Below are 16,610 nucleotides of genomic sequence, written 5' to 3'. Positions count from 1 at the left end.
AAACTAGAATAGACATTGTTCCTACCAAGTTCTGTGTGACCTTACACCAGTCAGCCAGCCTTTGGGATCTTCATTTCCTTATCTACAAAAATGAAGGAAATAAGTAAGGAAATTGCATAATAGCCAAGCATCCAACCTCCCAGTGGGATACCTATGTACCTATATTTTTGCCAAATAGTCTAGCCACTCTCTGAACACATGTGGCATCAGGGCTAGCCACATTCCGCCACTGCCTGTGTTTGGGACTGGTCTTATTCAGAAAGTCATATCTTAAGTCTTAACATTTTCTCTCATGAAATATCAAGTTATAGTAAATCAGTCACTTAGTTTTTACAGGCATGGGAAGTGGGGAAGAACAGTAGCAATGTATTTCTGATACTGTACAATGTCCCTATTACTGAACAAACGTCTTTTTAAAAAATATTTTTTAGTGGTCAACGGACCTTTATTTTATTTATTTATATGCAGTGCTGGGAATCAAACCAGTGCCTCACACATGCTTGGCAAGTGCTCTACCACTAAACTACAACCCCAGCCCCTGAACAAATCTTTTATGCTTAAATAAGCCTTGCCTCTTGTCCTCATTAATCTTTTTCACTTGAAGTACACAGCTGTCTTCCGGGCACACTGTGGCTGTGATGGGCATTGACTTTACCCTTAGATACTTCTACAAGGTTCTGATGGACCTATTACCAGTTTGTAACCAAGATGGTGGCAACAAAATAAGGTAAGCCCCTTAGGGACACTGTTTCCCGTCTACTGCTAAAATAAAAAGAAATAGCTGTCAGATATCTCCAGATAAATGGCAACTACATCGTTATGGTCAAGATAAGAAGTCGAAATCATGGTTTGGATGTTCTATTAAGAACCTTATATTGAAAAGATTTTTCTCCTTTTTCTCATCTTTCCTTTCTCTAAGATGATTTAGACAAATAGATGCTGCACATAACAAGATGAGTAACTGGCACAGATGCACCAAAAGCTCTTGTTTCCCTAGAAGTCAGTAATTAGAGGTTTCCCATATCTTTGGTACTAGAAAGACCGGAGGGTACTCTTGGGTAGTACTTTTGATGTTAACTTAGTCATTAAACCAAAGTCCTTGTGAAATTTCAGCTGCTTAGACTGCTCCTTTTACATTTCCCCAGAAAGATGCTCATAGAACTAAAAGTCTTTGCCTCCTGAATTTCAAAAGAACATGTCTGATCAAAGCAAGGGCATTCCCTTGATTTAATGCAGGCTGCTTTAAAAATAGCTTTCTTAGTTCAGTCTCATGGTCCGTACTTCATGTCAGGACTGAATTTCACATTGGCCCTTAATGGGGAAGTGCAGGATTCCTGGCAAAGTGATATAACCAATGTAGAATAAAATAAAGTACAATGTAGCCTTGATTAAAGCAGTTCTAGCTTTGCTTATGTAATGTTTTTATAAAATAGAGTTTATATTTCCCAAGAATGTTTTATTTTATATGTTTATCATTGAAAAAATAAATTATTTGGTTTCCTTGAAGCTCATGCCTATAAATACTCAAGTCACATATATCCTTGCAAAAGGTCTTCTCAGTTCATCATGCTTGGATCGAGTGGGTACATTCTGTATGATCTATGTAGGTGACCACAGAGGATGGTTTAACTCTGTTCTTATCCTGCATCCCAGGCAGTCCACCACCTCAAAAATAAAGTGTCTATCTACATACCAGCCAGCCTGCCTACATTTTTTTTTTCAATGAGTATTTGTTGAGAACTTGAAATAAATGCAATTTGTTTCAGGGCTAGCAAGGTAAATGCTCTCTGAAAGCACAGAAGAGCAGCTCACGTGAATGAACATCACTTGTTTTGGTACAGATGCTTCATAATGGAGGACAGGGGTTATCTGGTGGCACATCCAACTCTCATTGACCCCAAAGGACATGCACCTGTGGAACAGCAGCACATCACCCACAAGGTATTTGTTGCAAAGCTGATAAGCTCAGTTCTCCAGCAGCCTACACCTCATTCCATGGCATTGTCTTCTGTTCTGTTTGGTCTTATTAGGAGCCCCTGGTAGCAAATGATATCCTGAACCACCCCAACTTTGTAAAGAAAAACCTGTGTAACAGCTTTAGTGACCGAACAGTCCAGAGGTTTTATAAGTTCAACACTAGCCTTGTGGTAAGTTGATTCCTTAGCACTCTCATTTACCAACCTATTACAAGATATGAAACGGAATAATGGGTTAATGTCTGAATATTGCTCTTGCCTCTTTCATTGCCTTAGAATTACAGAATGATAGGTGGAACACAATCTTAGTCCAGCTCGTGATTAGATGAATGTGAGATAGAAAGCCCAGGGTAGAGAAGGGAATGTTTTTAAAAGTCTCACAGTTGGTACTTTGTTTTGGTTTTGTTTATTTGAAGACTCGCCCAATCTTTCCCTTTGAAATATCTGCTGAAGCCTTTTCCCACACTCTTGTATAAATATATGTGGCACCATGTGCTCATCTCTTCCTGTCTTCTAGAGATCACTCAGTCTCCTTAAATTCCTAAGGCCACTTTGAGTCAGTTCTTGATCACCACCCTGTTAGATGGAAACTGTTATGCAAATCACCTGAAAATAATTCCTTTTTGCCCTTAGAATACTCTGCATAATTTGAGTTGCTGCAAAATATACCTGGTTGTGGTTAAATATCTTAAGGACATTCTTACTAATATGTAAAAAATAATCCTAATTGGGAGCAATTATAATAGGGAAATAGAATTAACATTCAAGAAGTTATTCACAGAAAGTCTTTAATTTAGAATAAGTATCATTAAATATGTAACTTAATTTTTTTTTTTTTTTTTTGTACTGGGGATAGAATCCAGGGATGCTTTGCCACTGAGCTGCATCCCATGCCCTTTTTATTTTTTATTTCTGGACAGGGTCTCACTAAATGCTGAGACAGGTCTTGAACTTGGAACCCTCCTGACTCAGCCTCTAAAGTCACTGGGATTACAGGCATGTGCCACCATGCAGGGTTAAAAATATTTTTTTAATGTAGTAGGTTAAGTTGAAAATCTTAAACTAAGTGTTAAAGAGTTGATTGCAAAAAGCAATTGTACAGTAGAAGAGAAGAGTTTAAAAAGTGAATATATTAACAATGCATATGCATTTTTTTTCAGGTAGTTAATTTATTAACTGTTCAAAGCAAGGGAGGTCATCACCACCCCATTCAGACCCCATGCCATTTTAAGCAGCACTCTCTTTGGAGAGACACTGACAAACTTGAGGAGTGGTCAGAGGGAGACTGGAAGGTTGTCATAGGAAAATCTGGCTTTTTCTGTGTGGCTTATATTATTTGTGCAATGATTTTCAGAGTTTTCGGTAGACAAAGCCAATATACTTAGGTAGAAACATGTCAACGTGAATTAGAATAATTTCTTAAGGGACCAAGTTAGAATTGGAGCACCCCTGGTTATTGAAGCTAACAGGATAGGAAGCCTGTGTTATTGCACATACTCCAGAAGTGTGCATCATCCACATAGTGCATCTAAACCCCTAAGAACTCACGCAGTGCTCTGATTCTCAGAGTCAGGCTCCTCCTCACTGCACACATATAGGCAAAGAATAGCTTGCAGACAGGCATTCATTTGCCTTGGGGTATATGACACAGGCAGGAAAATGGTTATACACAACTTTAGAACAAGGAGATACCTACTTTAGTTAGATTGTTTCAATATTCTGAAAGCAGCAAACTAGCCTCTTAAAGAGACTTTAGTTTTTAAATATTATATTACTCTGGGAGAAAGGTTTATTAACCAAGGGAAAGAAATCTGTTATGTGGTTAATTGGGTTTGCCTTTGAGTAAATTTTAAGCTATTCCTTACCTGAAAGTCATCTTTCATTGCTTCTTGAAATTTTCATTTTTATGACATATTGTTATGTGTTTTTAAAAAGATTATCAAATCAGCTATAAAAATGTGTTTTGGGATGTAGGTATAGATTAAAAGATTATATAATATGTTTGCAGGTGATAAATGGGAATTATGTCTGACTGATGGAACTGAGTAATTTTTCCCCATATTTTAACAGTGACTATGTACTACTTTTATAATCAGCAACAAAGTTTTATTTGAAGCTGTTTTCAGCAGATGGTTGAAGGGTTGTTTTCACCAAGGTAGGACTGTCTTTGCATTACTGTCTGTCACTGCTGACACCTTGATTGTTCTATAGGGGGATTTGACAAACCTTGTGCACGGCAGCCACTGTTCTAAATACAGACTGGCAAGGATCCCAGGAACCAATGCATTTGTTGGCATTGTCAATGAGACATGCGACTCACTTGCCTTCTGTGCTTGCAGCATGGTGGACCGACTCTGTCTCAACTGTCACCGGTAAAAATGCCATGGGTCATACTCTCTGTTCCCCACACTGTTTAAAAATTTAACTGATGCCAGTCATTCAAAATAGCATATGCACAATGAACGGAATAGGCAGATGTGTGTCCTGAGGAAAAGGAAAGTCACAGTTACAGAAACATTTAGAGCTGTATTATTTGCAACATTGTTGTCCATGGGGCACTGGACCAAGGCCAATTGAGTATTTAAAACTTTGGTCACCACTTTTTTATTGTAACTGTCATTTTAACTGGCAAAGGGTTTCATCATTTTACTTCTACAGTGCATGTACAATATAGGATTGTCATTGACCCTCTGCCTAGTAACTTTTCCTTTGCTTTTCAGAATGGAACAAAATGAATGTGAATGCCCTTGTGAGTGCCCCCTAGAGGTCAATGAGTGTACTGGCAACCTCACCAATGCAGAGAATCGGTAAGAGGTGTGTGTGTGTGTGTGTGTGTGTGTGTGTGTGTGTACATATGATATATGATCTCCTTATAAATATACACATAACTATGTACAAAATGCTATGAGGTTTCCTATAGATTTAGTTTGGCTTGGGGTATACAAAAGTGATTAATTCCAATGATGAACCTGTTCAGTATGCCAGATTTCCAATGATGTACGCTTTGAGGTTAAATTAAAATACTGTAAAAATATGAAAAGTGTCAGTGCTATGTACAAAAAAAAATGAACATTTACTAAGTATATACCATGTGTTAGGTACTTTAACACATTAAATCACTTAGTTTTGTAATTAGCCCTGTGGTTCTCATATCTGTTTAGGTATAGAAAAGCAAAATGTCCTTATTGTGTTGCTAACAGTGAGTACCTCAGAAAAGTAAGACTGAGGAAGAGATTGAGCAAGAGAGATTATATTCACTTTAAATTTTATACTTTCTTGTTATGTTGAATATTTATTATTTTATTATTTGTGTGTATGTTCTATTGTACATAAATATAAACAAATTGAAGCCCAGGTAGTTAAATAATTGACCTAAGGTTACATTAAGTGGAAAAGCCAGAATTCAAACTCAGATTTGTCTGACCACTGTCAAGGACCAGGGCATGATGAGTTTGGAATGTGGGTGATACAGTCCTAACCTCCAGACTTGCTTCTTGCACAGAAACCCAAGCTGTGAGGTCCACCAGGAGCCAGTAACATACACAGCCATTGATCCTGGCCTACAAGATTCCCTTCACCAGTGTGTCAACAGCAGGTGCAGTCAGAGGATGGAAAGTGGGTAAGCAAACCTCATAGGGAATGGCGACCAGCAGCCTCACTGAGCTTTTCCAGCTAATACTTGATCATTCCCATTCTTGCTGCTTTGAAAAGAATATGAGTTTTTCTGATCTGAAATGGAGTTTTAGACACCTTTTGTCCACCAGATTAAATGTTTTCCAGTTCCTGCTTGTTACAGCTATTTGGCATTTGACCATAAGCTGGGAATAAATATATCTTGAAAGAAACACAGAGTGAGGAGATGTGGTGTGAAGAAGCAAGGCAAGGGAGCAAGATCTCCTGGGATCCAGAAACAGAACCCAGCCTCAAGGCTCTGCGTGATATTTTGAAGCTCGTTAATTTCCCTGTCTTAGCAAGCAAGTTTGCTTCATGGCAGTTTGGAGAACTAAGAGCTGCATGTCCCCTGCTCTCTTTGCACTCCTCCCTAGGTTTTGCTGCACTAAACATCATGGAAATAGTGGCTGTGATAGACTGAGCCCTGGGGGGGGGGGGGGGGTGATTAGTTCATTATAGCTTTGGTTACCCTTGGATTAAGCAGAGTAAGTGCGTACAGGGGACAGCCAGCCCTGCTTTTACTGTATACTCTAGCAGAGGAGGGGTGTGCCATCAGACTGATTAATTTGGGATGTTATGCAGTAGCCCCCATCAATTAGGCTTGGGAAGCACTGCATGTACTCCCTTAAGAGAGTCATTGTGAATGTAATAAATTAAAGGATCTAAAAAATTGGCAGAAAATCATTTTAAGCAGCCTCAGTTTTCCTAACTTATTTGATTATTCCTTTCTTTCTCTTTCTTTTTTTTTTTTTTAACAATGACCACACACATGGGGGATATTAGACCAAAATCAAAGAAACCTTTGGGTCATTTTCATTTGGTCTTTTTTAGGATGATTTTTAATAACCTGCACTAATCCACGATGTGTGGGTGTCATAATTTAATGCACAGAGAACAGTTTTATTTCTCTCACTTCCGAGTGCTCAAGAGGCATAAAGCTGGGGCTGGGGATGTGGTTCAAGTGGTAGCGCACTCGCCTGGCATGCGTGCAGCCCGGGTTCGATCCTCAGCACCACATACAAAGATGTTGTGTCCGCCGAAAACTAAAAAAAATAAGTAAATATTTTAAAAAAAAAAAAAAAAGAGGCATGAAGCAGCTATCCTCAGGCAGACTATTGCTGCCCCCATTTTGAAAGAAAGAGAAAGGAAAAGGCAGGTCATCCACAGCACGAGTCAGTACTGAACTCTGGGGACTGTCTGTGGCCTTTCGCCCACACGGCTTTCTGGAACATGAAGTGTTCTCTCTGACAGGGACTGTTTTGGTGTACTGGATTGTGAATGGTGCGTGGTAGACAGTGACGGGAAGACTCACCTGGACAAATCCTACTGTGCACCGCAGAAGGAATGCTTTGGGGGCATTGTGGGAGCCAAAAGTCCCTACGTTGATGACATGGGAGCAATAGGTATGTTTATTGGTTCTTAAATACACATTTTCCAGCCTACATACTAAGATAAAAATCTTTTTTTTTTTTTAATGGTTCTGGGGATTGAATCCAGGGGTGCTCTACCACTGAGCTACATACATCCTCAGACCTTTTTTATTTTGAAACAGAGCCTCCCTCAGTGACCCAGTCTATCCTCAAATCTGTAATATTCTGGCATCAGCCTCCACAATAACTGGGATTACAGGTGTGTGCCACCATACCCAGCAAAGCAGAAACATGTTAAAATAATAATCCTCTGCCCAATTTCCCCTATTCCTTTGCCAGTAGTCTTTAGTTACAAAACCAAGGCACATAATTACCTTCAGAGCTGGCTAGATATTTAGTGCAGAGACAGCAAGCAGCCCTATGACCTGCCAGATTTTGAGATACTGGAATTCACTCGCATAAAGCTTGTTCTGAGAAATACAGGGCTGATTTCCTGAACTCCAGGCCTGCATGAATGTGCTTCTAGCTGTCAGAAGTGCGGGGCCAGTGACATGCAGTGACCACTGCACATCTATTTCCTATGCAGCCTCTTATTTCCCTTTCCCCTTGCAGCTTTCACAAGGCAGAAGTCTTAAAGCTACAGGTCCGTATTTAGGGCCTCCAAGTCAGCAGTTGCCAAACCTACCCCATGTAGCTTCAGGTAGAGTACCAAACACCACAGGAAAGAGAGCCTCTGGGGTTGGGCTCCAAGACCTTGAAGGACACTATTTCCCTCATTAGATATTTTTTCAGTCTTCCTGGATTTAGCACCAAATCCTAATTCTTAGCTGACAGTTGAGTCAAATATAATTAATACAGATGCTCCTCAACTTATGATGGGATTACATCCCAGAAAACCCCACTGTAAGTTGAAACTATCCTAAGAGAGGATGGATTTAATACATTTAACCTGTCAAACATCATAGCTTAGCAACACAGCACACGGTTGTGTGTCAGTTGTTTGCCCACAAGTCCATGTGGCTGACTGGGAGCCAGGGCTCACTGCAGCTGCCCAGCGTCCTGGGAGAGTATCCCACCACATATCACCAGCCCAGGAAAAGATGCAAATTCAAAAGGCACTGCACATTTTCTGCTGAATGCGTTTATTGCTTTGTGTCATCATCAAGTTGAAAAATCTGAGCTGAATCATAAGAGATTGGGGACCACCTATACCTTGTCTTACCCACCACGTTATTTTTTGAGCTCATGTGTTGCCATGGGGCCAGTTGGGAGTATAGTTGAGGCACGTGTGCTCCAAGCAATTATTTTCTATGTCCACCTGCAGTTTCCTACCTGCAAAGAGCAAATAGTGCTTTAAAGGGAACCCACAAGCTCTGAAATTTGGTCTGTTTAGCACATATTTATTGTGCCTTGGTCCCTTGAGTGACCTGACCCCCAGCAAGGCCCACATTGCCCTTCCCTCTGTGCTGGGTACGGTCTCCTCTTCTAGGAGCTAGGACTCGTACAGCGCTGGGTGCTATCTATTTAAGTGATCTGCATCCACTTGAACAGTCCTTGCCCTTGTGCTCTTGCTCCAGTTTGCAACCATTTTAGAGCAAGGAGCTAAAGCAAGCTTCTATTCCCACATTCTGGTGGGTCATTTGAAGAATTCAGAGTGCCACACGACTGTTCATCAAGAACCCTTCCCACTCTGTCCTTCCTATCCGTTGTCATCCTTCCATCCCCACCTCCTACCAACACACATGTTTGTGTGTTTGCTGAAGGTGACGAGGTGATAACCTTAAACATGATTAAGAGTGCACCCGTGGGTCCTGTGGCCGGAGGCATCATGGGCTGCATCATGGTGCTGGTCCTTGCTGTGTATGCCTACCGCCATCAGATTCATCGCCGGAGTCACCAGCATATGTCTCCGCTTGCTGCCCAAGGTGAGTGCAGAATGAATCCCAGTGCTCCTCTAGGAGGAAGCTGCCTCCTTTGGGTTGTTCCAAGGCTGGAAGGACAATGACCAATTGGTTAAGTCTCTTAAGAAATTGCAAGGACAGCACTATATCCTTAGCTTCTTTGGGGGTCATCTCAAAAGTCCCCAAAGCCTGTTTTCTTTAATGCGTAAACCCTGCAAGCCCCATTTTGATTCCCCAGAAAAATCCCTGGATCTTCTCTTTTACTAGCATTGGCCCACCATGGCCTGCCTCTAGTGAGCCAGCAGGGAGACTGGGGGGCTGAGTGGGAAGTTTTCTGTATCAGATGCACTGGTGATTCCCCACGTCACTGTTGCCAAGAACATGGATCTCTTGTATTGTAGTTGCTATTATATGAAATGAAGGAGCACACCTTGGAATAATCACATCTCTTAAAACAGGAAAATCAAATCCAAGTGCAAAAAAAAAAAATCTGTAATCATGACCTTGATACTGAGATACCAAGTTTTAAGTATGCTGTATTACTCATTTGAAGGCGACAAAGCCAATTAATGGCCATCCCTATTCCTCCTAAAGCCCAGGGATGTGTTAACCTGACTCTCATGGAGATAAAGTTAACTGGTGAGGTAGCTCACCCTGGCAGCAGTAATAATGGAATGAGGTTGGAAGGCTTTTCTATGACTGCAGCTAAAGGGGACCAAGGGGCCATGATCTCTGTTAGTAGCAGGGATAATGATAATGCACCAGCCCTTGGTGAGATTTGGCTAGGCTGAGGATGACCACCATCCCAGTGTGACCTGTGCCTGACCTTTTATAGGGCTTTGTAACACCATTTTATCAACATGGTAGTCTTTGGTTTTGACCCTGTTGCTTCTGTTTTGTCACTGTAGTAGAGGATTAAAGATCACTTGACTTCCATCAGCTTCTTTTCTCCTGTTTCTTCAGAAATCAACCTCAGTGTGTGTGTGCGCGCGCGCGTGTGTGTGTGTGTGTGCAAGCACATGTGTTTGTGTGCTTGAGTGTAGAACTAGGGATAGAATCCAGACTTGCTCGACGTCTGAGCTATACTCCCTGCCCTTCTTATATTTTTATTTTTGGTTGCCAAGCCTAGCCTCAAACTTGAGGCCTTCCTGCCTCAGTTTCCCTAGTCTCTGGGGTCACAGGCATGTGCCACTGTGCTTGGCTTGTTTATTCACTTCTTGTTCTCCTTTTGATTACTACTCCCTCTTTCATGAAAAAAAGCACAGAGGGGTTCAGCTCATTTTCATCCAAGATAGAAACTCTCTACTGCCTCTGGGTGTGTGTGTGTGTGTGTGTGTGTGCGTGCACGCGCACGTGTGCTGTGCTAGTGCTCTGCCACTAAGCTACCCCCCCTCTCAGCCCAGGATTCATTTTTGATGGAATGCTGTCACCCAGCCATCAAACGAGCACTCAGCAGGGTATTAAAGCGGGTGATTTTGTTTGATTAAATAGTCATGTTTCTCTCTTTTTAATGATGGGTAGAAATGTCAGTGCGTATGTCCAACCTGGAGAATGACAGAGATGAAAGGGACGACGACAGCCACGAGGACAGAGGCATCAGTGAGTACCGAGCGGCCTGGCGGCAGAAGGCGTCAGCAGGAGGCTGATCCAAAACAAATATTCTTTCTTATGTCCTTTTGCCTTGTATGAAAATTTAAGAAGCTTTGACATGGTAGGTGTGTTTTTTTTTTTCCTCCCTTTTCCATTAGGGATAACTGTAGGTCCTCGCTTCGTTTTAGAAAAATCTCAAAAGACTTTATGTTGTTATTCTTTGCAGTAGGTGCTCTGACCTGAAGCTGCTCACCTTTTCCTTTCTTTCTCTCCCTCGTTACTTTCCCAAAACTGTTTTAGGAAAGGAATGTTCCAATATGCATTTTTTAGTCACACACACACACACACACACACACACACACACACAAATTCAGAAGGGAAATGACATTTTCTATATCAAAGGAGCATTCCTTGAGATACCCTGGCCTTCAGCTACCTAGAACATGGCCTCTTCGTACACGTTAAAGCTAGATAATTAAGTGCCTCTCCCTGCCTCAGTTCTAAGCCACCTCCCCTCATCCTCAGAATTTTTTTCAAAAATTGCTTATTCTAGCTCTCCAAAGAATACCTTCCCCCAGCATGCAAGTGAGCATGCTCAGAGCAAGGGGGTTGAGAGGATGAAGGTGCTGGCATGAGAGTGACGTTCACTGTCCTTGACTTCCTGCAGTCAGCAACACCCGCTTCATAGCTGCCGTCATCGAGAGACACGCGCACAGTCCAGAAAGGAGGCGTCGTTACTGGGGCCGGTCCGGAACTGAAAGTGATCATGGTGAGTTCTTGCTTCCTGCCATAGAAGACCAGAGGAGCCTGCTCTGCCTGTGGGATGATGCTCACACCTACTCCCTCTCTCACCTGCTCTGTGCTTAAAGTTAGGTATTTTGACATAGTTTCCCCCAAAAGATGCACACCAGCATGAAGCCCTTTTGTAGAAGCCCAAGGGCAGTTTTGCTTATATCTCAGCACTTCCAGGCATAAGCCAGATGACCTCTGGGCATATGGTTTGCTTCCAAGTTTTTCTCCACAAAGGATTCAGGGCTGGGGTGTAGCCCAACAGTAGAGCACTTAACTGGTATGCAAGGCCCTGGGTTAATTCCCAGCACCACAAGAAAAGGAAAGAGGAGGAGGATTCTTGTTGACTATGTGGAACCCGACTGCTGAGCTTGGTTCTCAGCACAACCAACACCCGTTGAGGTTCAACCACCCAGTGTTGTTGTTGGGCAAACTACAACATCATTAAGGGCTCTGTTGGGGCATGACAAGAATCTGGGCTGTCTTTAGCACTCTCCACCCCGATCTCTGGCCTTGTCTAGGAAAACTCAGAAAAAAAAAAAAAAAAAAAAAAACTTTGCCAAAGAAATATTTGCACTGAGCCTTGAAGGATTATTAAAGAAAGTTAGGAACCAAGGATATTAGAGGTAATTAGTATGTACAGATACCAGTAAGATGCTAAGGGACAGCCTAGGCTGAGTAGGTGCCAATGGAGCCCAGGACTAGGAAGGCCATGTGCTCCACTGGAGACTCGGCCGTACCACATGGCTTCTCACCGTCTAATGTCATATTGCTTATTTTCATGAAGAACAGTAGATATGTCCTGGTCTGTGAGCATCACTGCCACCATTTCAAAAAAACATAAGAGGGATGAAAAATCTCTTGTAAAATCTCTTTTTTTATTTTCTAAGATAGTTATCTAATTTTCCAGAAATCTTTATTTTTCTCTCAGAAATAAGTCTTTTTATGCATAAATAATATATTTAAGTCTTTTTTATTTAGCTTTTCCCACACCTATCCTGAAAGAAAAAAAAAAAAAATCTTTATGTGCTTCCCCGCTATGCTCAAGTGTCAGGGTGATTTTCATCCCAGCAACCCATGACACCTTTTACACCACTGCCAGGTATTCAAACTCCCTTTGGAAAACAGGAGAAGCTGAAACTCTGCTTTGTAAATTGGAGACTCTTCATTTGGACTCTGAATAACATTGTTTCCACCAACTAAATAGAACCTTAGGGTTTCTATGGAGAGCCAAAGCAGAACTTAAATTTTTTCAGTTTCTTGACTTTCTGGCTTTTTTCCCAAAAAAAAACCCTTTGAACCTGCATAAATTTCTTCTGCTCGACAGTTCTGTGCCTTCTCCTCTGAATAATAAAACAGGTTTGCGGCTGCTAAAGTTCAACAGAAATAATTTCTTATTCAGCAGAAATACTGAATCCTTTTTCTGTCTCTCTCCCCAGTTGCATCCCTACCAAATTGGGATTCTGAGTGATGTTTCCAGTGGTCCACGAGCCCCTCCCATTGTCTCAGTAAAATGGCAGATGAAGCAACAGCTTAGATAAAGAGAATGGTGTAGTGTGGCAGTATTCCTTGAAAACCAAGGAGTCTAGCTAAGGGCTTGGTTTCTTTCATTTTTCACAGTAATTGGATCCCTGTTATCCCCAAGGGTTAAAAAAAAAAATAGTTTTTCATGCAGACAGAATGCAATACCAGAAGTGGAGGGCATTGATGTTCCACATATTCCCAAATGCATCATGAAATTAATAGAAATTAACTGGGTGTTGTCTTATTTCTGAACTTGTACCATGGGTCACTGAGAGTGGTGGTGTCAAGTTAATGTCCCTGTGGTGCCTAGAGGGTAAGCTGTATATACACATTCACATTCAGCAAGAAAGCTTAGTTGTAGGCACACTCTTGCTGCTCTGTACATTCCCCTGTGTCGGGTATCTGTTGTGTGCCAGGCACTGCAGAGTAAGTTAAAATGGGAGACTTGTTATTTCTGCAAGGTGGGGTGGTACAGTGGAGAGCTTAGGAGACAGGGTTAAGGATCAAACCAAACTCACTTCAGATCCCACCCCCCACCCCTTAACAAGCTGTTAGATATTAGTGAGCTACTTTGGACCTGAGTTTTCTAATACCTTAAAGTAAAATTTAAAATTCCTACCTCGTAAATGTGTTGTGAGGATTAAGTCAAATAACATATGATAGGTTTGGAGCTCAGGATTCACCTGTTTGACCTGAAGGAATTGCAATCCGGGAAGAAAGCAGAAATGAATGCACATATTCCTGAGACTGGTAGAAGGTGGTATGTGACAGCTTCTGTAGAGGAGGCATTGGGACTGGCAGTGGAGTAAACAGGATCACAGTGCCATGGTTCTGTGCTGCCCAGTGTGGATTCTTTTCACAGGAGTCTCTGGTGTGATACACAAAAGCAAATTTGAAATACATAAATAAAGAGCTGCTGAACAGACTAGACCCTGGAGTATGGCTTAGAGTAATGAAGCTTCTAGAATTAAAACTAAATGTTACCCAGGCTGCATTTTTGTTTAGAAATATTTATGTGGGCTGGGTGTGATGGCACATGCCTATAATCCCAGCAACTCAAGAAGCTGAAGCAGGAAGATGGCAAGTTCAAGGCCAGCCTCAGCAACTTAACAAGGCCCTAAGCAACTTAGCAAGATCCTGTCTCAAAATATAAAAATTTAAAAAGGGGCAGACATGTGGCTCAGTGGTTAAGCACCCCTGGGTTCAATCCCTGGTACTGAAAAAAAAATATTTATGTGACCAATCAACTTCAGTATTTTGAAGGAATCTAATTTTAATTTTATATCACAAAAGATGAATTACTCAAGTTAAGAATATATTTTTTAACAGGGCCATTTTTGTCAATGTTGTTGGTGTTTGGTAGGTGCTAGGTAGGTGCTCTACGACTAAGTCACATCCCAGCTCCATTTTTGTCTTTTGTTTTTGTTTTTTGCAGTACTAGGGATTGAACCCAATGGGGCTTTACCACTGAGCTACATTCCCAACCTTTGAATTTTGAGACAAGTTCTCTAAATTGCTGAGGCTGACCTTGAACTTGCCATCAGGCACTAGGCATTTTTGTCAGTATTCTAAGAATACCTACAGTGAATGTTTTTCAGCAAACTGTTACACTTATAAATAGAGTTATGCCCTGTGTGTATTTTTAACCATAAATGAGTGAAAGGTAGAGGAGAAGAGTTAAGGGGAGGGAAAAGAGAGAAACCGGGAAGTGAAATTGGAGTAGATTCAATTCCATATCTGTATGATTATGTCAGAATCAACCTAGTTATTATGTACAACTGTAATGCACAGACAAAAGCAAAAGGTAAAAGAAAATGTATTACGAAATGCTTAAAAGGCAAATAAATGCTGAACCTTGAAAACCTGGTCAAAGACACAAGACCCTTTCCTGGAGAGGCAAAAATATCCTACTGCAGTTACTCTCTGTGGCCACAAGATGGTGCGTGAGATCCCAGAAGGACAGAGCATTCCCTTGCAAGCAAGAGGCTTCTTAGGAACCACCCCAAAAACACATAAAGCAGATTGCCAAGGCACAAGAGCTTCCTCTTGGCTCTTCTGTTTCTTACGGATGCCTGGCCTCATTCCTGAAGTCAGTTTCTCACTTGAGATAGTCTTTGCAGACACTTTTCTTCATATGCCTTTGGGAAGCACTGTTTCCTTTGCAAGTGTTAGCTGACAACCTTTGTGTTTAAATACTGCTTCCTCCTCCAGAGTCAGGGGCCCTGTCTGCCTTCATTCATCACTGTTTCCAGTGCTTAGCAGAATGGCCTGGCACTGAGCAAGCAGTTCATGTGTGGAGTGAGAGACTGTGTTGTCTTTCTCCTGTTTGCTCCCCCTTCAGACTTCCATTAATTTTTCAAGTAAGAGGAAGTTACAGAGGGATTGAGCAATTGTGTTGTAATGAGGACATTAAATGAAATGGCTATAGTATGAGGTTTTTACTTTGGAAAGGCCTCTACTGGGATGCTCATCAGAAAGCAGTAACAGAAGAATTGGGGGTACCTCAAGTTGCCATGGAGACAGCTACCATTATTACCACCCTGAGTGAACCCAGGTTCTGTGACCACCCAGATTCAGAGCATCACTAGGCTTTGTCAGAAGCCCTGGACAGGATTCAAAGAATTCTCACCTATCTTCATAATTACGTGAGACTAGTAAACCTCATACCAGGTAAAGTTGCAAATTAAGAAAAAATAAAATCCCATTGATACTATTGCTTGGGGGATATAGCATGCAGGGGTTGTTTGTTTTTAAGTGCCTGCTTTGTGTACTGGAACTTAAGAAAAAATTTGCTAATGAACAGCCCTGTTTTTGTTTTTGCTTTTTTTATAATACAATAAAGCAAAGAGATATGCACAGAATGCTGTGTAAACTCATAGAAGGAGCACCAGACTCCTGTGGCTGGCAGGACTGGGTTTGGATTTGGTTGAAAAGGGTTCTCAGAGGAGATGTGCATGTGGAAACACAACAGCAGGATGAGGGAAGATGGGAGAGCAAGCCAAGGAGAAGGACCCCATGTGCTAGTCAGCTTTCTATTGCTATAACAAAATACCTGAGAAAATCAACTTAGAGGAAGAAAGGTCTATTTTTGGCTCATGGTTTCAGTATATGGTCAGCTGGCTCCATTCCTTTTAGGCCTGTGACAAAGCAGAATCATCATGGCAGAAGGGCACAGTGGAGGAAAACTACTCATGCTCATCGAGAGCCAGAGAGCAGAGAGAAATAGAGATACAGAGAGGAAGGAGTCAGGGATAAAGTATCATCCCCAAGGACACACCTCCAAAGATCTACTTTCTCCAACTAGGTCCTACCTCTTACTATTTCCCCCACTTCCTAATAGTCTACTCAGGTATGAATTAGTAAACTAATCCATTGATGAGGTTAGAGCCTTCTTGATCCAGTCAGCTCCCAAAAACCCTCCTCTGAACACTGCTGTATTGGGGACCAAGCCTTCAACACATAAGCCTTTGGGGAACATTCCAGATCCAAACCATAACACCCAGGAATGCTAAAATGAATGAAGCATTACCATGGGTGCTTGTAAGTATGCAGAGATAAATCGTATTTCCTTTTTTTTTTTTTAAGAGAGAGAATTTTTTAATATTTATTTTTTAGTTTTCAGTGGACACAACATTTTTATTTTTTAATGTGGTGCTGAGGATCGAACCCAGCGTCCCACACATGCCAGGTGAGCGCGCTACCGCTTGAGCCACATCCCCAGCCCAAATCGTATTTTCTATCACAGCCTTAACATGTATAGCATAAGGTGGTCTGAGTGTACCCCATAC

At 41.6% G+C, this 16,610-nt stretch overlaps 1 protein-coding gene across 1 annotated transcript in view; it reads left to right on the top strand.

The window, feature by feature from the left end:
* Positions 1–16,610, top strand: part of Cachd1 (cache domain containing 1) — a 203,978-nt gene that overhangs the window by 183,342 nt on the left and 4,026 nt on the right. Inside the window, exons 17-26 of the mRNA XM_076862327.2 lie at positions 605–727; positions 1,842–1,941; positions 2,031–2,147; positions 4,188–4,348; positions 4,697–4,783; positions 5,479–5,595; positions 6,900–7,051; positions 8,782–8,943; positions 10,441–10,518; positions 11,177–11,278. Coding sequence (XP_076718442.2) covers positions 605–727; positions 1,842–1,941; positions 2,031–2,147; positions 4,188–4,348; positions 4,697–4,783; positions 5,479–5,595; positions 6,900–7,051; positions 8,782–8,943; positions 10,441–10,518; positions 11,177–11,278 — 1,199 coding nt within the window. The remainder of the gene's footprint in view (positions 1–604; positions 728–1,841; positions 1,942–2,030; positions 2,148–4,187; positions 4,349–4,696; positions 4,784–5,478; positions 5,596–6,899; positions 7,052–8,781; positions 8,944–10,440; positions 10,519–11,176; positions 11,279–16,610) is intronic.

This window comes from Callospermophilus lateralis, chromosome 7 (genome assembly GCF_048772815.1).
Source record: "Callospermophilus lateralis isolate mCalLat2 chromosome 7, mCalLat2.hap1, whole genome shotgun sequence".
NCBI lineage: Eukaryota > Metazoa > Chordata > Mammalia > Rodentia > Sciuridae > Callospermophilus > Callospermophilus lateralis.
This window is presented reverse-complemented; position numbering and strand designations above follow the sequence as displayed.